Raw genomic sequence first — 26,396 nt, 5'->3', positions numbered from 1 at the left:
CCTCGAATCGAGCATAGAAGTGATTTAGTTCGTCTGGTAGGCTCGTGTCACTGGGCAGCTCGCGGCTGTGCTTCCCTTTGTAGTCTGTAATAGTTTGCAAGCCCTGTCACATCCGACGAGCATCGGAGCCGGTGTAGTATGATTCAATCTTAGCCCTGTATTGACGCTTTGCCTGTTTGATGGTTTGTCGCAGGGAATAGCGGGATTTCTTGTAAGCTTCCGGGTTAGAGTCCCGCACCTTGAAAGCGGCAGCTCTAATCTTTAGCTCAGTACCAATGTTGCCTGTAATCCATGGCTTCTGGTTGGGGTATGTACGTACAGTCACTGTGGGGACGACATCCTCAATGCACTTATTGATAAAGCCAGTGACTGATGTGGTGTATTCCTCAATGTCATCAGAAGAATCCCAGAACATGTCCCAGTCTGTGATAGCAAAACAGTCCTGTAGTTTAACATCTGCTTCATCTGACCATTTTTTTATAGACCGAGTCACTGGTGCTTCCTGCTTAAATTTTTGCTTGTAGGCAGGAATCAGGAGAATAGAGTTGTGGTCAGATTTACCAAATGGAGGGCGATGGAGAGCTTTGTACGCGTCTCTGTGTGTGGAGTACAGGTGATCTAGAATTTTTTTCCCTCACATTTAACATGTTGATAGAGATTTGGTTGAACTGATTTAAGTTTCCCTGCCTAAAGTCTCCGGCCACTAGGAGCGCCGCCTCTGGGTGAGTGGTTTCCTGTTTGCTTATTTCCTTATACAGCTGACTGAGTGCGGTCTTAGTGCCCGCATCTGATTGTGGTGGTAAATAAACAGCTTCAAAAAGTATAGCTGAGAACTCTCTAGGCAAGTAGTGTGGCCTGCAATTTATCACAATATACTCTACTTCAGGCGAGCAAAATCTAGAGACTTCCTTAGATTTCGTGCACCAGCTGTTGTTTACAAATATGCACAGACTGCCCCCCTTCGTCATACCGGAGTGTGCTGTTCTATCTTGCCGGTGCAGCGTGTATCCCGCTAGCTGAATATCCATGTCGTCATTCAGCCACGATTCCGTGAAACATAGGATATTACAGTTTTTGATGTCCCGTTGGTAGGATATTCGTGATTGTACCTCTTGCTTGTCCTATGTTGCTATGTCTGTATGCTATGTCTTGTTCTATGTTGCTATTGTCCATATTGTAATTGTTTTTAATAACCTGCCCAGGGACTGCGGTTGAAAATTAGCCGGCTGGCTAAAACCGGCACTTTTACTGAAACGTTGATTAATGTGCACTGTCCCTGTAAAAATAAAATAAACTCAATAAACTCAATTCTAGTTTATTGTCCAATGATTGCACGTTGGCGAGTAATATTGACGGTAACGGCAGCTTTCCTACTCGCCTTCTGCGGATCCGGACGTGGCATCCGGCTCTACTTCCTCTGCGTCGCTTCCTTATGCGAATAATTGGGATGTCTGCCCTGCGGGGTGTTTGGAGAATAGCAGCTGGCTGTGTAGGTGCCTCCTTCCTGTAGTATAGCAGCTGGCCGTGCAGGTGCCTCCTTCCTGTACTATAGCAGCTGGCCGTGCAGGTGCCTCCTTCCTGTAGTATAGCAGCTGGCCGTGCAGGTGCCTCCTTCCTGTAGTATAGCAGCTGGCCGTGCAGGTGCCTCCTTCCTGTAGTATAGCAGCTGGCCGTGCAGGTGCCTCCTTCCTGTACTATAGCAGCTGGCCGTGCAGGTGCCTCCTTCCTGTAGTATAGCAGCTGGCCGTGCAGGTGCCTCCTTCCTGTACTATAGCAGCTGGCCGTGCAGGTGCCTCCTTCCTGTACTATAGCAGCTGGCCGTGCAGGTGCCTCCTTCCTGTAGTATAGCAGCTGGCCGTGCAGGTGCCTCCTTCCTGTACTATAGCAGCTGGCCGTGCAGGTGCCTCCTTCCTGTACTATAGCAGCTAGCCGTGCAGGTGCCTCCTTCCTGTACTATAGCAGCTGGCCGTGCAGGTGCCTCCTTCCTGTAGTATAGCAGCTGGCCGTGCAGGTGCCTCCTTCCTGTAGTATAGCAGCTGGCCGTGCAGGTGCCTCCTTCCTGTAGTATAGCAGCTGGCCGTGCAGGTGCCTCCTTCCTGTAGTATAGCAGCTGGCCGTGCAGGTGCCTCCTTCCTGTAGTATAGCAGCTGGCCGTGTAGGTGCCTCCTTCCTGTAGTATAGCAGCTGGCCGTGCAGGTGCCTCCTTCCTGTAGTATAGCAGCTGGCCGTGCAGGTGCCTCCTTCCTGTAGTATAGCAGCTGGCCGTGCAGGTGCCTCCTTCCTGTAGTATAGCAGCTGGCCGTGCAGGTGCCTCCTTCCTGTAGTATAGCAGCTGGCCGTGTAGGTGCCTCCTTCCTGTAGTATAGCAGCTGGCCGTGTAGGTGCCTCCTTCCTGTAGTATAGCAGCTGGCCGTGCAGGTGCCTCCTTCCTGTAGTATAGCAGCTGGCCGTGCAGGTGCCTCCTTCCTGTAGTATAGCAGCTGGCTGTGTAGGTGCCTCCTTCCTGTAGTATAGCAGCTGGCCGTGCAGGTGCCTCCTTCCTGTAGTATAGCAGCTGGCCGTGCAGGTGCCTCCTTCCTGTAGTATAGCAGCTGGCCGTGCAGGTGCCTCCTTCCTGTAGTATAGCAGCTGGCCGTGCAGGTGCCTCCTTCCTGTAGTATAGCAGCTGGCCGTGCAGGTGCCTCCTTCCTGTAGTATAGCAGCTGGCTGTGTAGGTGCCTCCTTCCTGTAGTATAGCAGCTGGCTGTGTAGGTGCCTCCTTCCTGTAGTATAGCAGCTGGCTGTGTAGGTGCCTCCTTCCTGTAGTATAGCAGCTGGCTGTGTAGGTGCCTCCTTCCTGTAGTATAGCAGCTGGCCGTGCAGGTGCCTCCTTCCTGTAGTATAGCAGCTGGCTGTGTAGGTGCCTCCTTCCTGTAGTATAGCAGCTGGCTGTGTAGGTGCCTCCTTCCTGTAGTATAGCAGCTGGCTGTGTAGGTGCCTCCTTCCTATAGTATAGCAGCTGGCTGTGTAGGTGCCTCCTTCCTGTAGTATAGCAGCTGGCCGTGCAGGTGCCTCCTTCCTGTAGTATAGCAGCTGGCTGTGTAGGTGCCTCCTTCCTGTAGTATAGCAGCTGGCCATGCAGGTGTCTCCTTCCTGTAGTATAGCAGCTAGCCGTACAGGTGCCTCCTTCCTGTAGTATAGCAGCTAGCCGTACAGGTGCCTCCTTCCTGTAGTATAGCAGCTGGCCGTGCAGGTGTCTCCTCTGCGTCTGAGTAGGGGTTGTTGACACTGCTCCTTTTTCACATGGTTTTCTGAGACTCTAGGACCATTTGAGCACCTGGATGTGTTCCTACATGAGAGTCAACTGAGCTGTAGCCGTTGGAATGAGGAAAGAGAGCTCTATGTGCTCTAGCCACTTGGAAAGTTAGAAACGGCTATACTGGGTTAATAACTATATGTATTGTTTCCGTAAGAACAGCCCATGTTCTGAATTCTGTCGCTGTACATTTCAAAAGTGCTAAACAAACAGTTAAATTGACTACGTCCGTCCTAGCTCGCTCATTAATGTCTTAATCGGAATTACGGATTGCCTCTTATCCACTTGTTGTCCCCTTATGCCATTGTTTGTACATCTCAATTGTCATTAGAAACCACATTTGTTTAAGCAAGTCAGCCATATCAGCTGTGTATTTTTAAAAGTCAGTAAATGAGGCTGAATGAACTGTTTTGTGCCAGACAAGGCTCTGTTTTGTGCCAGGTGTAGCAGTGGTAAGATGTTGGGACTGCTGTTAGGACAGCTTTATGTAGGCCCTAACCATTTGTGGGCACCGTTTGTCATCGTTATAATGCAGTGGTGGGCCGTCAGGGCCTGCAAGGCCTTCTCTGCTGGCCTAAACATCATCAGAATATACATTTTTTTTAAAATATTTTCCCACAAATGTGTATTAAATTATTCCCCAGAGTAAGAGTTATACTCTTCATTTCATAGCTTTCCTCTTGGTTGCACTGCTTCCAGCCCCAGGTTGAGATTTGGAGGGCTGGTCTTTATGTTAGATCTTTTATCCAATCATATTCAGCCATCATGTGTTGCCAGGGGTCTAAAATCTGCCCTCAGGCCTTCAGAATCAACAGTGCGGGCGCTTGTAGCTTATAATGAATGGAAATGAAAATTTAGTGTCAACCAATCAGCTTTAGAGTTGGCTATTGTACGCCTGCTGGCTGGCTCCAGTGTTACACAGGAGCCAGCTAGCAGGCGTAGTGCGTGCACGTCTTTTGATTGGATTACCAATATTGAGAGGCAGGTCCTATGGAGATCTAGGAAACTGAATTTGATAAACAAATTAATTCGCGTACTACTAAGCTGTTTTTTCAACCCACAATGGCGGAAGGAGGAGAAGATATCGATTTGGTCGAGGATATAATTATAACGCCATTCTCAAGACGAACTTTTCAAGAAAAGTTAGACATTGTAAGGAGAGGTCGCCCGACGCCACAAAGCCTGTCACAGGCGGGAAAGGGGTTCGTTCGCCACTTTCAAAGTTTCAACTACGAGCGCTGTCAATGGCTCCTTGGCTCCGAGAAGCACTGCAAACTGTACTGCTGGGAATGCCTATTATTTGCAAGTGATCGATTTGGTGTTTGGAGCCACACTGGCTTTGCAAACTTGAGTTGTCTAACCAAGGCAGCAATGAGACACCAAAGTACGGCTGGGCACTAACAAGCAATGGTGCTTTTGAAAACTTTTGGGGACACCGGAGTGGATCTACAGCTCAAAGAACAAGCGCGCAGGGCAACGGAGCTGCACAATGAAAAGGTGAAGGGAAATATTGAAAAGACTCATTGATTGTGTCATGTTTTTGGGTAAACACTGTTTACCCAAAAATGTCAATTTGTCAATTTCAAGGTGACGCAACGCCTGGTTATACTGCATTTCTGTCTAAATGTATAGTGTCTAGAGCCATGGCATCATAATGATGGTAATAAGAGGTGGATTAATTCGGGTGGGACTGTGTAGTACCTCACTGAAGGCCCAGGCCCCAGGCCCACGGCACGCCACTGTTATAATGCAATGAATGTATTGTTTAGTGTTGTGTAGTGGCTTTGCTGGCATTCATTCCACTTTTTGCCCCACCAAGATTCACATGCTTAATCGCCGCTGAGTAGTCATCCATTCAAACATGGAACTAACAGATAGATCATGGATCAATTCTGAATCAATACGCCATCAAAATAGAAAGGGACCCTCATGAAACAACCAGAGAACCCTTTTAACTCAAACTGATTCATCCCCTACATTTTCCTCCTCCTTTTTTCAATATCAAGCAATGGCAAAAAGTTGAATTATTTGGCTTCTTTGATCTACACACACAAGTGAGAGTTCATTTCCATTTTTGATTTTTTTTTTTCTCTCTCTCTCTCTTCCTCCTTTCTGTAAGACTGACAACATCAAGATTTACCTTGGTATGCAAATGTGCTGGAATAAGTTGAAAGGAAAGTGTGCCGCCTCTCTCAAAGGCAGCACAAGTGCAGATGTTATGAAGTTAATTACAAATGTAGCTATTCATTTCTCCCTGTCCCAATGTAGGTTGCATCAAATGGACAAAAACAGAAGGAAAAATAACTTATGGGAGAAGTCCATAATAATAACATAGTCTTTTGATATATACAGTAGGTCATTTCAAGATGGGGAAAAATACATCTGTAGTGTAAAGCTGGTATGAAACATAAACTCCCCCACACTTCTGTAGAGAAATATAATTCATTTTCACTCTGCCTTAGCTTTGTTTTTGTTAGATTTCAAAACATAATGTTATCAATGCAGAATTTACTTACAAATCTGTAGTATATTGAATCATTCTGATCCATTACATTATCATCCATTTTTCTCCTTTTTACTTTTTATTAATATTACAATACTTTTTTCTCTTAGCCAGGTGAGTCCCATTTTGAGGTAGGAATCTATTTTACAAGGAAACAGATGTGCTGTTAAGTCTGTCACATTCTGTCAGAGATCCAGAAGAGATTAGTATGAAACTGATTGTGACAGTCCAGTTTGGGATGAGATGGTCTGTAGGGGGCGACAGATAGCCTAGTGGTTAGCTGACAAGGTAAAAATCTGTCGTTCTGCCCCTGAACAAGGTAGTTAACCCACTGTTCCTAGGCCATCATTGTAAATAAGAATTTGTTCTTAACTGACTTGCCTAGTTAAATAAATACAAAATTATTATGGCACACCTTTAACACATTTAGGTGACTCATTTCAAAAACAACAGAGATAAACACATTTAACTAAGATCCCCTCTCCTCTTCCTCCTCCCACCAAGTAACCCAGCTTTATTTAATGCACTAATATGTTTACTGAAATTGCATCAGTATGTTGATTGATGACACAAGCCTTGTGTTTCTCTTTACTGACTCTTCGATCTCCTTCCAAATCCTTTTGCCATCCACAGAAAGGTTGTCCAGTCTCAAGATGGTGCCCACCCCTTTTCCTATGCTCCTCCTCCACAACCCCTCCTATCAAGCTGACGATTCCAGAGGGGGTTTATCATTTCTGCTGCACAGGTGTTGCAGTTGCGCTTGACGTTTCAACTCAATTCCCCTCTCTGCTGCCTATCGCTGCTCAGCCATAGCCTCTATGTACTGTTGCTACCCTCAGCGGGGAACTCTGACGAGCGATATTGCAAGTGGCAGCCACGAGCCTCAGATCTGTATGCACCCGGGCTCTCGCACGGTCCTGGGTGAATAGCTCTTGACTTGTTACAATTTGTTTAGAAGCCTCGTAGAAGCCACATTTTTTGCATAAATCATAACCTGTCTCCATTCTCACAACTGCTTAAAAATGCAACATCTGCTTTTGGAGTCCCTGCTTTACAGGAGTCCATGCTTTACAGTTAGTTTGGCAACATCCATAGACTGACTCCCTATCATTTGTCTTGTGTTTTAACGGCAGCACATGTGTATGGGGGTAATAATATTTTTGTCAAATAAAATGTCCTACAATATTGTCGATCTTCACCTATCAAGATGATAAACTTTTCAAAGTTCTTCCTCAACTGTTTAGGCTAGAGCCCTCAAATCAAATAATATTTTATTCGTCACATTCTTCATAAACAACAGGTGTAGACTAACAGTGAAATGTTTACTTAGGGGCCCTTCCCAACAATAACGTGGCTATATACACAGGGTACCAGTACCGAGTCGATGTGCAGGGGTACGAGGTAATTGAGATAGATAATACACTACATAGCCAAAAGTATGTGCTCGTCGAACATCTCATTCCAAAATCATGGGCATTAATATGGAGTTGGTTTCCCCTTTGCTGCTAGAAAAGCCACTCTTTTGGGAAGGCTTTCCACTAGATGTTGGAACATTTCTGCAGGGACTTGCATCCATTCAGCCACAAGAGCGCAAGTGATGTCGGGCACTGATATTGGGCGATTAGGCCTGGCTCGCAGTCGGCATTCTAATTCATACAAAAGGTGTTCAATGGAGTTGAGGTCAGGGCTCTGTGCAGGCCAGTCAAGTTCTTCCACACTTATCTCGACAAACCATTTCTGTATGGACCTTGCTTTGTGCACAGGGGCATTGTCATGCTGAAAAAGGAAAGGGTCTTCCTAAAACTGTTGCCACAAGGTTGGAAGCACAGAATCATCTAGAATGTCATTGTATACTGTAGCATTAAGATTTCCCTTCCCTGGAACTAAGGGGCCTAGCCCGGACCATGAAAAACAGCCCTAAACCATTATTCCTCATCCACCAAACTTTACAGTTGGCACTTGCATTGGAGCAGGTAGCATTCTCCTGCCATCCACCAAAATCAGATTAGTCCTTCGGACTGCCAGATGGTGAAGCGCGATTCATCACTCCAGAGAATGCATTTCCACTGCTCCAGAGTCCAATTGCAGCAAGCTTTACACCACTCCAGCTGACGCTTGGCATTGTGCATGGTGATGTTAGACTTGTGTGCGGCAGCTCGGCCATGGAAACACATTTTATGAAGCTCCCGACGAACGGTTCTTGTGCTGACGTTGCTTCCAGAGGTAGTTGTGAGAACGGAGAACGGTTGCAACACACGCGGTTCAGAACTCGTCCCGTTCTGTAACTCGTCTCGTCCCGTTCTTGTGTGGCCTACCACTTTGCGGCTGAGCCGTTGTTGCTCGTAGACGTTTCAACTTCACAATAACAGCACTTACAGTTGACCGGGGAAGCTCTAGCAAGGCAGCAATTTGATGAACTGACATCCTATGACGATGCCACGTTGAAAGTCTCTGAGCTATTCAGTACGGGCATTTCTACTGCCAATGTTTGGCGATTGCATGGCTGTGTGCTCGATTTTATAACTGAATCCACTAATTTGAAGGGTTGTCCACATACTTTTGGCTATTTATATACATACAGGTCGGGGTTAAGAAAGGATAGACATTAAACATTTTCAACCTCTCCCTGACCCTGAATGTAATACCTACAGTACATGTTTAAAGCAGACCACTATAGTCCCTGTGCCCAAGAATGCCAAGGTAACCTGTCTAAATGACTATCGACCCATGGAACTCACATCTATAGCCATGAAATGCATTGAAAGTCTGATCATGGCTCACATCAACACCATCATCCCAGACACCCTGGACCCACTCCAATTTGGTCTTAGTGCCAGCATCGGTTTGGGGTGATAAATAGACAGCTATGAAAAATTCCGATAAACTCTCTTGGTAAATAGTATGGTCTGCAGCTTGAGGTATTCTAACTCAGGTGAGCAAAAACTCGAGACCTAGTTAACAGCAGCTGGTGCGCAATCTCTAATGTTAACAAAGAGACATACCCCTCCCCCTTGAGCTTACCCGAGACTGCCGTCCGGTCTAGACGAAGAATGGAGAAACCCGCAAGATATATATTATCCATGTTCTTGTTCAGCCAAGACTCAGAGAAACAATGAATATTACAATTCTTCAGGTCTGAGATCAGAGAGGAGTTATAAATTGGTTTACCCATGGTAACCTACTTAGGAAGGAGGAAGTGTCATGGTTATGAGGCATGTTTGTTACCAGGCCATGTTGTTTATTCTTTCATCAGATCTGTTCATCTTTTTCTTTTGTTGGTTTGTTTTGCAAAGCACCAGCCTTCTGTTCATCTCATTTCAGCTGTGGGAATGAGAGAACCAGGGAATGGAAGTTAGTTAATCGGATACACAGAGCAGCGTAATATTGACAGTGAGGAGAGAGACTGTCACTACCACTATCTGTGAGTGACACTGAGGCTCAGGTTAGACCTCAGGGGGATGGAGTACATGATGCAACACAGGATAGGTGGGTATCTTACTGTTATTCCTTCTCCTGTACTACTGGAGCTATAAGAAATTCTTATTAAGAATTACTATGGGGAAGTAATATGAACGCTAAGTCTATATGCTAGACACTCCTCTGTTGAATAATTTGCTATGTGTAGGTTTTATACCTCATTGCGTAGATCCTTTTCATAACATAATAGTTTAAAATTGAAAAAGTTGTTTACACTAATTATTGTGACAGGACAATTAAATCAATTTTGGGATTTATTGAGAGTTTATTAATCAGTTATAATCAGTTTTATCATAATAGACTCACATTATCTAATATCACTGTCACGACTTCTGCCGAAGTCGATTCCTCTCCTTGTTCGGACGGTGTTCGGCGGTCGATGTCGCCGGTCTTCTAGCCATCGCCGATCCATTTTTCATTTTCCATTTGTTTTGTCTCGTTTTCCCACAAACCTGGTTCTCATTTTCCTCATTATGTGTTGTGTATTTAACCCTCTGTTCCCCCCATGTCTTTGTGTGGTATTGTTTGTTGTAAGTGCTTGTGCACATTTTGTTTGATTGGTGCGCGTCGGGTTATTGTGCCCATACTTTGTATTTCTTATGCCGTTGGTTTTACTATTTAACTAATTAAGATTACTCTGTTTTTTGTACGATGTACCCAATGACTAATGAAAACTTGCTATGTCCTCGTTGTGGTTTTATAGATGTGTTTAATTGGTCTTATTTATACACTTTTGTAATATTTATGAAATGCATATTGTTATATTTGGTAGCCCTTAATTGTTTTTCCTTTGCCTCAACCCCTTTCGATGCGTGGAACGGATGTGGGTGGGGCTAGGTCTACATAAGGGTGCAAATTTTAAAAAATCACAAAAGCTCTGACGAAGGCCGTGAGGCCGATACGTAAGCTTATTAAAGATCAGTGATACTATCAAGAGCAGTGTGCGGTTTCCTTTTTCCTTCATCTTGTTCAATTGTTGCCATGCACCTGCAAATAAGATTGCTCAGATGTGCGAGTGCCTTTTGAATTTTGTTGGTTTTACTATTAAACTGCTCCGGCTATTACTAAGTTCTGCTCTCCTGCGTCTGACTTCCCTGCCACCAGTTACGCACCCCTCACAATCACTCACATTGTCTACCACCACTCACATTGTCTACTACCACTCACATTGTCTAATATCACTCACATTGTCTACTATCACTCACATTGTCTAATATCACTCACATTGTCTACTATCACTCACATTGTCTACTATCACTCACATTGTCTACTATCACTCACATTGTCTAATATCACTCACATTGTCTAATATCACTCACATTGTCTACTATCACTCACATTGTCTACTATCACTCACATTTGGGTCATTTTCTGTTCTTGTCCTATTACTTTTAAGATCAAAACCCTCCCAAACTGATCCATTATTATACTCAAAACAAAACAAAAATGAAACATGGATCGGTGGCGACTAGAAAGTCGGTGAAGACTCCACCATAGTCTTCAAACCCTCATCAGTAGCATTAATAATTCCTTTTACGGAAAGAGAAAAAAAAAATATCCCCCAAAATATTTTTATTTTCAAAGGTGTGCATTTGATCAGTAGTCATCAATTAAACTTACTGAGGTGCAAATTGCGGCGCTCTGTCATTTCTCAACCTGCCTCCTCAAAGCTGTGCTAGGTTCACCGTACACAAACACACGGGTTGATCCCTGGCGTGGCGGTGACAGGGGTGACACTTCTCTCTACATTACAGGGGCTGAGCTGTAGACTGTGTCTGAGGGGGCTAACAGATAGTGGCATCAGAGGTGGAGTGTGTGTAGGGCGTACGTTTACAAATACATCTACTGCTCTTCAAGGGAGATACTCTGCTGCAGGTGTAGGAGTTGGAGACTCTGTCTTTGTGTTTAGGCTACGATTCTTCTCTGTGCAACTGATTTAGATTGGACACATGCCACTGGCACCAATTCTCTACTCTTCAGTCCCCTGGCTGAACAATTTAACAAGATCCCAACAGACAACCCAGTCATAGGCAGTCCTGTGTAGATTATTCCTCCATTCTCCCATTTCATCTTACTGTTGTGGCACCATCTTCATTCATGTGGCCTCGTTGTAGACATGAGTATGCAGCAAGGATACTATCTGTAGCCCAGATACAGTTTGGGGACAGCCTAATATGAGAGAACAGTCAATCCCATAAGAGTACATTAGCTAAGATCAGACGCCATTGTCAATGCCACACATGCTCACATCTTCTGCTGTCACTCTGACAACACTGTAAGATAAACTGCCAGGGGTCCAAGCTTCAGCACAATACAATGCCCACATTAGCTTGATGCCTGTGAAATCACATTGTCAAGTGTTTGAACTAATTATTTACGTGTGTGTGTGTGGTTGTGTGATTGTGTGTGTGTGTGATTGTGTGATTGTGTGAAGAGCTGCTTCTTGATTGATCAGTCCCATTGTTCCCTAGATGTTTCTATTATTCATATTATTCTGTGGTATAATGTGACAATAGACAGCTATTGCATTGTGGGGAATTAGTCATTTTAGGGAGTTTACACCACAAATCCTATGAATAAACAGTTTAGTTATTTCACAGTAAAATTAGTTATCATACATTTTAAATGTTGTTATGTTGAGATGACTTAAGATAAAAGTATGCCTACGGTTCACAGTAAGCCAATACTCCTAGGCCTTGTACAATAGCAGTAGGAATAATCAACATGTTCTTTGTAGCAATTTGAGTTGTCACAATTTTTTTTCTTCCATACAAAGTTATCATATCTTCTCCCTGAATGAGCCTATGTATAATGAAATGATAGTGGCATGAAAGTGACATTTAGGCAGCTTGGACCTTAATCATATTTTCGATAGTTCCATGTTGTTAATGTAAAGAGAAAATGTGGTCAAAAAACAATAAATATCAGCTATAAAGCAAATCATTTGACTTTGTGCAAAATGACGTTGAAAGGAAAAGACATGTTAACGATTCCTTCAATCCATCTCTCTTATAGTTTCTCCATGCAGCCCCCCCCCTTCCACCTTCCCTAGATCTCTCTCTCTCTCTTTACTCCTTCTTTTTCTTATTTTGCTTCTGTGAGTACGGGTGCATGTCAAGCGATTGTTGAATTGAAATATTGATGTGGAGTATCAAAGCCGTGCGTAGCACTCGTGTGTTTTCAGAACTAACCGCGAGGCGCTTTGATCACACACTCCTGTGTTCTGACTTCTGAAGTTGTTAAGAGTGTCAGAAAAACAAAATGCAGACAAACTTCAAGTGCCCCTGGTATTGATAAAAATGTTATTTGACAAGTGGAGATGTGTGCTGTCTGTCTGTGTCTGCCCAGGTGACTGGAGAAGCTGTAGCCTGTCTACAAGCTAATAGACAGGTGTAGGGCCAAGCTGTACACGTGTGGGAATTCAAGATTTCCCAAATATATTATTTCCTCTTTTCTACATCTGGATTCTGGATTTTTTTCCAATCCCCCCCCATATATATATATATATATATATATATATATATATATATATATATATATATATATATACAGTATATCACAAAAGTGAGTACACCCCTCACATTTTTGTAAATATTTGAGTATATCTTTTCATGTGACAACACTGAAGAAATGACACTTTGCTACAATGTAAAGTAGTGAGTGTACAGCTCGTATAACAGTGTAAATTTGCTGTCCCCTCAAAATAACTCAACACACAGCCATTAATGTCTAAACCGCTGGCAACAAAAGTGAGTACACCCCTAAGTGAAAATGTCCAAATTGGGCCCAAAGTGTCAATATTTTGTGTGGCCACCATCATTTTCCAGCACTGCCTTAACCCTCTTGGGCATGGAGTTCACCAGAGCTTCACAGGTTGCCACTGGAGTCCTCTTCCACTCCTCCATGACGACATCATGGAGCTGGTGGATGTTAGAGACCTTGCACTCCTCCACCTTCCGTTTGAGGATGACCCACAGATGCTCAATAGGGTTTAGGTCTGGAGACATGCTTGGCCAGTCCATCACCTTTACCCTCAGCTTCTTTAGCAAGGCAGTGGTCGTCTTGGAGGTGTGTTTGGGGTCGTTATCATGTTGGAATACTGCTCTGCGGCCCAGTCTCCGAAAGGAGGGGATCATGCTCTGCTTCAGTATGTCACAGTACATGTTGGCATTCATGTTTCCCTCAATGAACTGTAGCTCCCCAGTGCCGGCAGCACTCATGCAGCCCCAGACCATGACACTCCCACCACCATGCTTGACTGTAGGCAAGACACACTTGTCTTTGTACTCCTCACCTGGTTGCCGCCACACACGCTTGACACCATCTGAACCAAATAAGTTTATCTTGGTCTCATCAGACCACAGGACATGGTTCCAGTAATCCATGTCCTTAGTCTGCTTGTCTTCAGCAAACTGTTTGCGGGCTTTCTTGTGCATCATCTTTAGAAGAGGCTTCCTTCTGGGACGACAGCCATGCAGACCAATTTGATGCAGTATACGGCGTATGGTCTGAGCACTGACAGGCTGACCCCCCACCCCTTCAACCTCTGCAGCAATGCTGGCAGCACTCATACGTCTATTTCCCAAAGACAACCTCTGGATATGACGCTGAGCACGTGCACTCAACTTCTTTGGTCGACCATGGCGAGGCCTGTTCTGAGTGGAACCTGTCCAGTTAAACCGCTGTATGGTCTTGGCCACCGTGCTGCAGCTCAGTTTCAGGGTCTTGGCAATCTTCTTATAGCCCAGGCCATCTTTATGTAGAGCAACAATTCTTTTTTTCAGATCCTCAGAGAGTTCTTTGCCATGAGGTGCCATGTCGAACTTCCAGTGACCAGTCAGTATGAGGGAGTGTGAGAGCGATGACACCAAATTTAACACACCTGCTCCCCATTCACACCTGAGACCTTGTAACACTAACAAGTCACATGACACCGGGGAGGGAAAATGGCTAATTGGGCCCAATTTGGACATTTTCACTTAGGGGTGTACTCACTTTTGTTGCCAGCGGTTTAGACATTAATGGCTGTGTGTCGAGTTATTTTGAGGGGACAGCAAATGTACACTGTTATACAAGCTGTACACTCACTACTTTACATTGTAGCAAAGTGTCATTTCTTCAGTGTTATCACATGAAAAGATATACTCAAATATTTACAAAAATGTGAGGGGTGTACTCACTTTTGTGATATACTGTATATATATTTCCAGCTATCTCTACCATCTATCTCTGAAAACCATCCAGTTTTGATTTCTAATTGCCATATATTTTTCAACTGTGCTGGCATGTTGCACAAAAGTTCTGGACCTTTCTTTTCTCATAGTTTCTACAGATAGTAAATTAAAGACAATCATTTTTGCTAGGACTATTATATTATTGATCGATTGACAGTGACTTTTCAATACCTCTGTTTGTTCCATCAGTATTTGAAGACTTATATTTCACAGTATCTACCTGTACTATACTTATGAAGATCAGGATAACAATCATAACTTATTAAGCACTCGTTTGGACAGTGGTAGTTTAATTTTAATTTGGTAGTTTAAGTTTAATTTCCCTGCTAAATGTACTGAAATCCCCCCTACTCTCCTCCTCACCACTCTGTAGAAGTCAGGAAAGGATGGAGTTCTGATTGAACTTTAAAATACTCGTACTATAGCCTACTGTAAAGTCCAGATGTTGAGGTTAATCCTAATTTCAATAATACGATACTGTCACAGTAATTACACACCATATTTTCTTCTTCTTCTCCTTCTGAATGCTTCTAAAGTAAAGCAGTGCAGCCAAGCTGCTTTCTATCCCCTGTCTTGTCCATCAGCTCACTGTTTATCACATGACTGGCATTTAGTCATTATTAATCAGCTTGGTGCTGTAAAACCGAAGCTGTCTGACATGGGCTTACGTCCCAAATGGCACCCCTATTCCCTATATAGTGCACTACTTTTGACAAGGGCCCATAGGGCTCTGATCAAAAGTAGTGCACTGTGTAGGGAATAGGGTGCCATTTGTGATGTAACCCTGGGCCACCAGTACAAAGGCTGTTCCTCTCTCCTCTGCCCTGTGTCTGTGTGGCTGCATGGCCTTTTAGGGTACAGATGGTCATGACAGCTGGGACAATTTAGTGATCTGAGGGCTTTTAAACTGCCCCCCCCCCCCCCCCCCCCCCAGGCATGATGATAAAATAGAAAAAACAGCTTGACTAGCTACTAGCATATTCTGCAAGCATTGTTTTGGTTGTCTTTAAAGAGGGAGTTAAGGGGATTGATTGGTGACAAAAACCTGATGTTTTCTTTAGCTGAAATGGGTGAAAAGTATGACAGTTTGATATACATTAATTCACACATTACAATATTACACTGCAGAAATTTACCCTGAGATAGTTTGTGTTCTGACCTATTTCATACATGTTATTTCAATTACCAATCTATTCTCCCTTCAGTTTAAATTCTTTAAATGGCCTCAATGATATATTATGATAACCCTGAAGTCCTCGTTTTTTATATTCCGGAGGCCGGCTATCTGTCCTCAGCAACCATGAGTGTTTACAGTTGTAAGGCTATCACAACAGCTGAATACTGGGACGGCTCTCTCCCTGGAAATGAGGGAATGTTTTATAAGGAAGCCTGCTCGCAGTTTGTTCCAGGTCTATTTAAATGAGCTAACACGGGGAAGGGAAGGAAGCCTGCTCGCAGTTTGTTCCAGGTCTATTTAAATGAGCTAACACGGGGAAGGGAAGGAAGCCTGCTCGCAGTTTGTTCCAGGTCTATTTAAATGAGCTAACACGGGGAAGGGAAGGAAGCCTGCTCGCAGTTTGTTCCAGGTCTATTTAAATGAGCTAACACGGGGAAGGGAAGGAAGCCTGCTCGCAGTTTGTTCCAGGTCTATTTAAATGAGCTAACACGGGGAAGGGAAGGAAGCCTGCTCGCAGTTTGTTCCAGGTCTATTTAAATGAGCTAACACGGGGAAGGGAAGGAAGCCTGCTCGCAGTTTGTTCCAGGTCTATTTAAATGAGCTAACACGGGGAAGGGAAGGAAGCCTGCTCGCAGTTTGTTCCAGGTCTATTTAAATGAGCTAACACGGGGAAGGGAAGGAAGCCTGCTCGCAGTTTGTTCCAGGTCTATTTAAATGAGCTAACACGGGGAAGGGAAGGAAAGCTGTAAGCAGAGCACCACAACATCAGCATTGTTTTCACAGTTCAAAGTGAGGAGAGAGTACTTTGCACTTCAAAGCACCTCATCTGGGAAGGTGGGAGGGGAGGGAGGCAGTCCTACAGTGGGGGAGGGGTAGGAGGGGAGATGGGGGGAGGAGGGGAAGTGTGTGGACAGGAAATAGGAATCAGGGTAATTAACAACTAGTGCTGTGTAATAAAGCCTAACGAGACACACAGCAGCAGCCTGTGTACCTTTGCCTCTCCACGAGCCTTGAAGACGGGACTCATATCTGATGTCTTCCTCCTTGGAAGAGCTCTTCCTGTTCTTTTTTATTTCAATCATTCCTTATACTATTCCATTTTTTTAAAGCTGCACTGGGAATCTGAATCCAAAGATAATAGATCAAAGTGCATTCTGTGAATAGTTTTTTTTCTTAGAGAACATGGAGACATAACCGTTTTAAAAGGAATGCATTTCAAAGTGAAAATACTGTTTCAACATACTTATTACAGATGTATTTTAACAGGCATATTTTGGGGGGAAGAATTAGGGAGGATTTCCTCATCAAAAAGCCATGTTATCTTTTGTTTTTTGATGGCAAGCTAAGGTTACAGACGATAGAATGGATATCTTGTACTGTTCACAAAGGGTGGGTGTAACAACACATTTGTAGAAGGAGCTGAATTCTACTGCATAGTAGACAATGTCCTTCAGAGCTGAGAGCCAACCACATACTTTTCTTTGTAGTATTAAGTTAAATGCATAACTTGGGTCATATTTATTGAGATGACATAATGTATGTTCATGCACCAAGTAATAGATCCTCTCTCTTGAGCCAATATAAAATGGCCATGAAAGGCCTTCAACTCAAAGTGATTAACATCCTTCATTGCATTAGCATTACATCAAAGCATGAGCTATAAACCTATAATTTATCAAACATTTTAAATATAAAGTAATTATACATTTCCTGTCCCCTGCTGTCACTTTCTTCAGGATGTTTGCTTTTTTATTTAAACCATTACCATATTCTATTACACCAATTGTAACACACACACACACACACACACACACACACATATATATATTAGGGGCAACGCTGCCCCACACTTCTAGCTACAAGCCTTTTTCTTTACAAATGGCAGAGGAAATCATCTCCGCCTCAGATGGTCATAGGGCAAACTCAATCATGTGATGGTGTTATAATAACTTATAGCAGCTGTTCAATAATCACAAGTCCTGTGGTCAGATTAGATTGACAGTGACAACATTTGTAAATATTGCCTGGTGTTAATGTTTAATGCTTGCCCATTCTTGTCCGCATTCAACTAAACTTTTACAAATAAGGTAGCTGGAAAGTAAAATATACTGGTTGCTTACAGTATATGACTGATATACAGTTTGTCTTTAATAAGACTGGTGTTGTGTAAGAACACACAAATTCTGTGAATTATCTGCAAAGTTTTCTGCATTCTCTTGGCATGAAAACCCCCAGACCTGTGAGGATAATGTGGTTCATTGCGAAGAGAAGAGGCTCAGGCTTTGTTCTTCCATTTACATGAGAAATGAGGTAAACTCCAGACTTAGATTTAAGCTCGACATTGTAATGGTGAACAGACCTACAGAATGAGATTAACTCTCCCAATCTCTATTCAATGTGCTAGATCTGAAACGACCTTTCCATGACCCTGAAGTGTGAAGGAGTCAAGCACGGCAGGACTTATTTGATGTGTCACCTAGCAGTGAGAATTAGGGAGGCTTTGATTCGGTTTTATCAATTATCTTTGTGAGGGAAAATATTTAATGTTTCGGGAGTGAGGGCGTTGTGTCAGACACTCTACAGTCTGATCCCAAGTGAAATGCCTGAGAAGGTGTAACCATGAGAAAGAAAGAAAAAAAAAGAGAGAAATTCAGGGAAGATGATTAAAAGCTTTTTAGTTATTTATGTGATTAAACTTATTTGGTTGTGACTTCTAAACGGATTTGATGATGTATTGCAAACCCTGGTATGATACAGTGTATCGCCAATGTACTTAACTCTAAATACTCTGTGATGGCTAATTCATCTCATCTAAAAAAAAATAAAAAAATAACATTATGATGCATTGAACACAATTTAAGACATGCATTTATGAGCTTAACTGCTCATGAACTGTTTATCATTGATATTTTATTGTATAAATTTAGCCTATATTTAATGAATTATCATGCCTATTTTTATTATGATTTGGCATATTATTATTCATAATAATACCGGTTGCAGATATACTAAAGCAGTTACGCAGTTTATATGCAGATAAAATCGAGAGCACATCCCTCCTCCAAATAGTAGGATATTAGAGAAGACCTTTATCACGCATCAAAGTTATTCAGAAAAATTGAGGAAGGAGTTGTTTCGCGAGGTCAGGGTTTGGTTGAAATTGAGTGAAATTATGAGCAACCCACCCCCTCACCTAATTTACTATCAATGTAACAACCTCCCCAAACCCCCCCCCCCCCCCCCCCCCCCTCACATCCCACACATCCCTCTCTCTCTCTTCGTTCACTGGTTCTCGTGGAGACCCGGTTGAGAGGACCCTTTCGCTCTATAAAGACGTGATGCAGCTGCCTTTGACATTATACACAGCATTCATATTGCAATAGTTCATTCCTCACTCGCACTTCAAAAGACACGCTCTGCTCTGTGGTTGAATGCGACTGCTTGTGACCGAAAATGATTCAAATAAAGTGGAATGAGTTTGGGTTTTTCATTCATTCAGACCATTTCATGAGTTGTAACCAGACGGACTGAGGGCAGTACAATTGTCTTGAATGACATTGGATTACTTTGTTTCGGAATAGGACTGTTTTTATTTTCAGGGTCGCTACTGACCTGAACGCTTGCTTTTGCGCTTCTCTACACCGCCATCGCTGCTGGTCCGCGCAGCTCGTGTTGCAGGAGCGAAACAGAGCCGGTGAATAGATGGCAGCTTTGACGATACAACGGACTGACAACTTTCTGCACACCTTTTTACAGGTTTGTTAGTAATCATTTTGATACAGATGAGTATAGGCAGTTCTACATATACCGTTAATGGAGTCCTCATAAATGTGTGGCAAGAAGAACTTGCGCAACAACTCATTAATAATTTCAGAGTTCTAAAGCTTGATTTCCCCTGGATTTTCAGTAGGCTATTCACTGTCTGATGCGTTTATAACTAAGAAAACGTAAATTATTGTAAAATCTTAAAGAATGAAAGAATGTTAGGAAGTTGTATTTTGAACAAATAACATGCTATCGTGATCATGTAATTATTGTGATTGATTAGTGATTGATAACGATTTGCGAATATTGTAGTTTACATTAGTTTGCAAACGTCTGTTATCTGATATTCAACAGCAAAAAAAAGTATGACGTGAGAAATAACCTAATTATTTACACTATTAATTAATAGAATTACTGAAATGTAATCATACTTATTGTGAAAGCACTTTGTACAACTTCTGATGTAAAAAGTGAGTTCTGAATGCATTTGATTGATTGACTCTGAAGTTTTAATGAGCTTGGCTCATTAGTGTGAGGTAGTGAATCATGTTCTTTATCCATCTTCTACCAGGACCGGACCCCCAGCTCGTCCCCAGAGGGAGCCCCCAACGCCCTGTCCTTGGCCACCACCTGTAGCCAGGCCTGGCAGGTGGGGGGGGGCGGTTGTGGGCGGCACTGTGGGCTCCACGGTGGGCTCCGATGGTTCCCAGTTTCCCTATGAGGGGTCCGTGAGGGTGGGCGCAGCCTCCGGGATGTTCCAACTGTGGAGCAACGAGGTGGCGGTGGCCCCTAGTTCTAGTCTCAGTGCCTCCAGCATCACTGCAGCTGCGGCCGCCCACCAGGCCATGACGTTAACGGTGCCCAAGGTCAAGTTCTCTGTTGGATGTGGACACAGTCTGCAGTCTGCCCTGGGTCCTCACCCCCACCCCCACGCGCTCCACCATCACCACCACCATCACCACCACCACCACGAGCTGCCCCTGACTCCGCCGGCCGAGCCTCCGTCCGCCTACTCCTTCGAGCTCTCTCCAGTCAAGGTCCTCTCGTCCCAGAGCCAGGGCCCCAACGGGCCGCCCTACTACCCTCAACACAACGCAGTCTCTGTGGGACAGAACTTCCCCAGCTTCCTCCAGAACTCTGTCTCTTCTGCCAGGCACCATCTATCCGGAGGACACCACCACGTGGGGGAGGAGGGCCAGCAGGGGTGGTGGAGCCTCCCCCAGACCACTGGCTACAGCAGCTCCTCCAACCACCCCCACGCCTTCTCCCTGGGCCGGCAGCTGGTCATGGGTCAACAGCCCCAAATCACAGCCCTCCTCCAGGGCACCTCCAAGGGCCTGTTATCCTCCACACGCCGCTGCCGTCGCTGCAAGTGCCCCAACTGCCAGGCCAACGGCGGGGGACTCGAGTTTGGCAAGAAGAGACTGCACATCTGTCATATCCCAGAGTGCGGCAAGGTGTACAAGAAGACGTCTCACCTGAAGGCCCACCTGCGCTGGCATGCCGGGGAGAGGCCGTTCATCTGCAACTGGCTGTTCTGCGGGAAGAGCTTCACCCGCTCCGACGAGCTACAGCGCCACCTCAGAACACACACCGGAGAGAAGAGGTTCGGATGCCAGCAGTGTGGGAAGAGGTTCATGAGGAGCGACCACCTCTCCAAACACGTCAAGACCCACCAGAGTAGGAAGAGCCGGTCCGGTGGGAACACGTCAGGCTCTCTATTGGCCAATATCAAGAGAGAGTAAAGCAGACTATGAGGGCCACATTATAGAGCCAAGAGATTGCAATGTGTGACTGTACTGTAACTAACGGCCACAGACCCTCTGAGAGAGAGTGGAGCGAACCACGAGGACAGACTATACACTCTAGCATATTCTGTTGTCATGACCCTTTCCAGACTGTCTGCAAAACGTTTTTGAGAGGGTATTTCATAACAAGGGAAGCCAAGTGAGTGGCGAGGTTTAGGATTTGTATATGGATACAGAGCATTCACTGTGATGGGCATTTCTAGTTATCACACAAAATGATCTCCCATAGCAATATCAAAGGCACTCTTTCCCCTTAATGATGACATGGTTCCAACAGTGATCATATATCAAAATCCAAGGTATTCATTTGATTTAGATTTCATTTGTAATATTAAAATGTAAATAATTCAGCAAATGTGTGTAACATGCAAATAATCAACTTTCTGCATGTTTCACCTTTTAGAATCTGGAGATGTTTTTGTTAATAAACTGTTAAATACCTGAGGAGGAACATGTATCTGAAATAAGTATACCACACATTGGTTGATTTTAGAAATGTCCTGTTTGGCCAAATGTAAACATTGATCTGACGGTTGATTGGTGGGATCAGTGTTATAATGTTTTATTAATGGATATAAAACATGTTTAGCTCAGTTTTCATCTCTTGTTGAAATTGATTCATGTTATTTCATTATAATGTGAATTGCCATTACTATACTGTAGATACAAACAAACATTTGTAAGACTTTGTAAATAATGTATATATTTATTTCACGCACAACCTTATTCAAGTTAAGACTGCATGTACATTTTAATAAATGTAAATTCCTTGCTAAAGCAAATCCATGTTCTCTGATGTCATTTTCTCATATTTTGTCAGAGTGATAATGTGAGACTCAAATGCTTGCTATGCCTACTTCAACCTAATACTACTATTGTGTGAATTTCAGTATTGTATCATTGAAGTGTGAAGGAATGTTTGGGGGCAGTTTGGGGGGGGGCGTGCGATGGCTGTTTGGGAGCAGTTTGGTGGAGGGGATGGGGGCTGTTTGAGGGCAGTTTAGTGAGTGGGTGGGGGGGGCTGTTCAGGGAGTAGTTTGGTAGGGGGACGGGGGCTGTTTTGGGGCAGTTTGGGGGGGGCTTTTCAGGGGTAGTTGTTTCGCCTTCTGCAATCAAGTTCACAATCATATGGCTTTAATGGCTGTTTACTTTCTCTGAATGGAGGAGATTGAGTCAACAGATGCACTGACCCTCCACTTGACAGGACTTCCCCGTGAATGGGACCCACCGTTGCTCAGACCCCCCTGTTGCTCAGACCACCCCAGTGGTGACAGGAAAGCCCTTTGATTTTTCCCCCTTGTGAAAGTTAATAACCTCTTCATTCCCCCTCTCTAGCTCCCAGCCTCACCCCCTCTCCCCAAGCCTCACCCCCTCTCCCCAAGCCTCACCCCCCCTCTGACCTCTTTCTATCTCCCAGACTCCTCCTCTCCCCAAGCCTCACCCTCTACCCAAGCCTCACCCCCTCTCTGACCTCTTTCTATCTCCCAGACTCCTCCTCTCCCCCAGCCTCACCCTCTCCCCAAGCCTCACCCCCTCTCTGACCTCTTTCTATCTCCCAGACTCCTCCTCTCCCCCAGCCTCACCCTCTCCCCAAGCCTCACCCCCTCTCTCACCTCTTTCTATCTCCCAGACTCCTCCTATCCCCCAGCCTCATCCTCTCCCCAAGCCTCACCCCCTCTCTCACCTCTTTCTATCTCTCAGCCTCCCCCTCTCCCCCAGCCTTACCCTCTCAATTTTAAGGGGCTTTCTCTCCCATTAGCCTCCTCCCAATTGCCCCCAGCCCCTATATTCTACATCACAGCCGTGTTACGATCAACACTTTACCAGAACTACCCTTCATTCAGAAGGAAGCTAGCTAACAGATGCCTAGTCAGTTTCAAATCCAATCAAATTGTATTTGTCACATGCGCCGTGAAATGCTTTCTTCAAAAGCCCTTAGCCCTTAACCAACAATGCAGTTAAAAAAATAGTTAAGAAAATATTTACTAAATATACTAAAGTAAAAAAAGAATAAAAAAGAGGACAAGTACATTAGAGTGTCTAGTTTGAGAAACAGACGCCTCACAAGTCATTAAATAGTACCAGCAAAACACCAGTCTCAACGTCAACAGTGAAGAGGCGACTCTGGGATTCTGGCATTCTAGGCAGAGTTCCTCTGTCCAGTGTCTGTGTTCTTTTGCCCATCTTAGTCTTTTCTTTTTATTGGCCAGCCTGAGATGTGGCTTTTTCTTTGCATCTCTGCCTAGAATGCCAGCATCCCAGAGTCGCCTCTTCACTGTTGACGTTGAGACTGGTGTTTTGCTGGTACTATTTAATGAAGCTGCCAGTTGAGGACTTGTGAGGTGTCTGTTTCTCAAACTAGACACTCTAATGTACTTGTCCTCTTGCTCAGTTGTGCACCGCGTCCTCCCACTCCTCTTTCTATTCTGGTTAGAGCCAGTTTGCGCTGTTCTGTGAAGGGAGTAGTACACAGCGTTGTACAAGATCTTCAGTTTCTTGGCAATTTCTCGCATGGAATAGCCTTCATTTCTCAGAACAAGAATAGACTGACGAGTTTCAGAAGAAAGTCTTTGTTTCTGACCATTTTGAGCCTGTAATCGAACCCACAAATGCTGAACTAGTCTAAAGAAGGCCAGTTTATTGCTTCTTTAATCAGAACAACAGTTTTCAGCTGTGCTAACATAATTGCAAAATAATTCTCTAATGATCAATTAGCTTTTTAAAATGATAAACTTGGATTAGCTAACACAACAGGCCATTGGAACACAGGAGTGATGGTTGCTGATAATGGGCCTCTGAACGCCTATGTATATATTCCATTAAAAATCAGCCTTTCCAGCTACAATAGTCATTTACAACATTAACAATGTCTACACTGTATATCTGATCAATTTGATTATTTTAATGTACAAAAAATTTGCTTTTCTTTCAAAAACAAGGACATTTCTAAGTGACCCCAAACTTTTGAATGGTAGTGTAGGTCCTCGATGTGAGGATGCTTGGCCCCGTATGCACTACCCTCTGAAGCGCCTTACGATCAGATGCCGAGCAGTTGCCATACCAGGCGGTGATGCAACCGGTCAGGATGCTCTCGATGGTGCAGCTAATAGAACATTTTGAGGATCTGGGGAACAATGCCAAATCTTTTCAGTCTCCTAAGGGGGAAAAGGTGTTGTCGTGCCCTCATCACAACTGTTTTGGTGTGTTTGGACCATGATAGTTCTTTGGTGATGTGGACAACAAGGAACTTCAGCCCCGTCAATGTTAATGGGGGCCTGTTTGGCACTCCTTTTCCTATAGTCCATGATCATCTCCTTTGTCTTGCTCACTTTGAGGGAGAAGTTGTGGTCCTGGCACCACACTGCTAGGTCTCTGACCTCCTCCCTATAGGCTGTCTCATCGTTATCGGTGATCAGGCCTAATACTGTTGTGTCATCGGCAAATGTAATGATGGCGTTGGAGTCGTGCTAGGCCACGCAGTCGTGGGTGAACAGGGAGTACAGGAGGAGACTAAGCACGCACCCCTGAGGGACCTCAGTGTTGAGGATCAGCATGGCAGTGTTGTTGCCTACCCTTACCCTGCCTTCATGTCCATATCTATGTCAAGTACCTTGTACCTCTGCACATTGATCTGATACTGGTACTCCCTGTATATAGCTCCACATTGATCTGGTAATCCCTGTATATAGCTCCACATTGATCTGGTACTGGTACTCCCTGTATATAGCTCCACATTGATCTGGTAATCCCTGTATATAGCTCCACATTGATCTGGTACTGGTACTCCCTGTATATAGCTCCACATTGATCTGGTACTGGTACTCCCTGTATATAGCTCCACATTGATCTGGTACTGGTACTCCCTGTATATAGCTCCACATTGATTTGATACTGGTACTCCCTGTATAATGCTCCACATTGATCTGGTACTCCCTGTATATACGTCCACATTGATATGGTACTGGTACTCCCTGTATATAGCTCCACATTGATCTGGTACCCCCTGTATATGGCCTCACATTGATCTGGTACTGGTACTCCCTGTATATAGCTCCACATTGATCTGGTACTGGTACTCACTGTATATAGCTCCACATTGATCTGGTACTGGTACTTCCTGTATATAGCTCCACATTGATCTGGTACTGGTACTCCCTGTATATAGCTCCACATTGGTCTGGTACTGGTACTCACTGTATATAGCTCCACATTGATCTGGTACTGGTACTCACTGTATATAGCTCCACATTGATATGGTACTGGTACTCCCTGTATATAGCTCCACATTGATCTGGTACTGGTACTCCCTGTATTTAGCTCCACATTGATCTGGTACTGGTACTCCCTGCATATAGCTCCATTCTTGTCACGCCCTGGCCATAGAGAGGCTTTTATTCTCTATTTTGGTTAGGCCAGGGTGTGACTAGGATGGGCATTCTAGTTTCTTTATTTCTATGTTTTCTATTTCTTTGTGTTTGGCCGGGTGTGGTTCTCAATCAGAGGCAGCTGTCTATCGTTGTCTCTGATTGAGAACCATACTTAGGTATCCCTTTTTTCCACCTGTCTTTGTGGGAAGTTATCTTTGTTAGCGCCATTATTGCCGAGTTAAGCTTCACGGTCGTTTCTGTATGTTTATTGTTGTTTTATCATTAAAATAAAAGTATGTACACTCACCACGCTGCACCTTGGTCCTCTTCTTTTAACGGCCGTGACAATTCTTGTGTATTTTATTTTATTCCTCTTGTGTTAGTTGCTATTTTATTTGTTATTCTTTTTAACTCTGCATCTAGGGAAAGGTTCGTATTCAAGCATTTCACTGTAAAGTCTACAACAGTTGTATTCGGTGCATATGATAAAATGAGATTTGATTTAACCAACAAACTATCCCCTTTTTGTGCTGACAGGAACTCTCTTTGATTTGAGCCCCTTTTGATTTGAGCCCCCCAGTCCCTATATCACAGATGCCTTATGATGAATATCAACCCCTGTTTACTATCCCACTGACTACCCTTTATTCTGAGGGGAACTAACTGACCAACTAACCCCCTAGGTGATGGGAACTTGCTCTGATTTTGGCCTAATACCCTTTAGTACCCCACCCTCTTCCCCAGCCTCACCCCCTTTACCTCCTCCCTCT

General features: G+C 44.1%; 1 protein-coding gene across 1 annotated transcript; it reads left to right on the top strand.

The window, feature by feature from the left end:
- Positions 1-19,388: 19,388 nt before the first annotated feature.
- On the top strand, positions 19,389-21,196 carry LOC120059000 (transcription factor Sp5-like). The gene is made up of 3 exons (XM_039007758.1): positions 19,389-19,442; positions 20,023-20,100; positions 20,150-21,196. The coding sequence occupies exons 1-3, from the start codon at positions 19,389-19,391 to the stop codon at positions 21,194-21,196; spliced, it is 1,179 nt and encodes a 392-aa protein (XP_038863686.1).
- Positions 21,197-26,396: the final 5,200 nt, after the last annotated feature.

The sequence above is a fragment of the Salvelinus namaycush genome, chromosome 14 (assembly GCF_016432855.1).
Source record: "Salvelinus namaycush isolate Seneca chromosome 14, SaNama_1.0, whole genome shotgun sequence".
NCBI classification, from domain to species: domain Eukaryota; kingdom Metazoa; phylum Chordata; class Actinopteri; order Salmoniformes; family Salmonidae; genus Salvelinus; species Salvelinus namaycush.
This window is presented reverse-complemented; position numbering and strand designations above follow the sequence as displayed.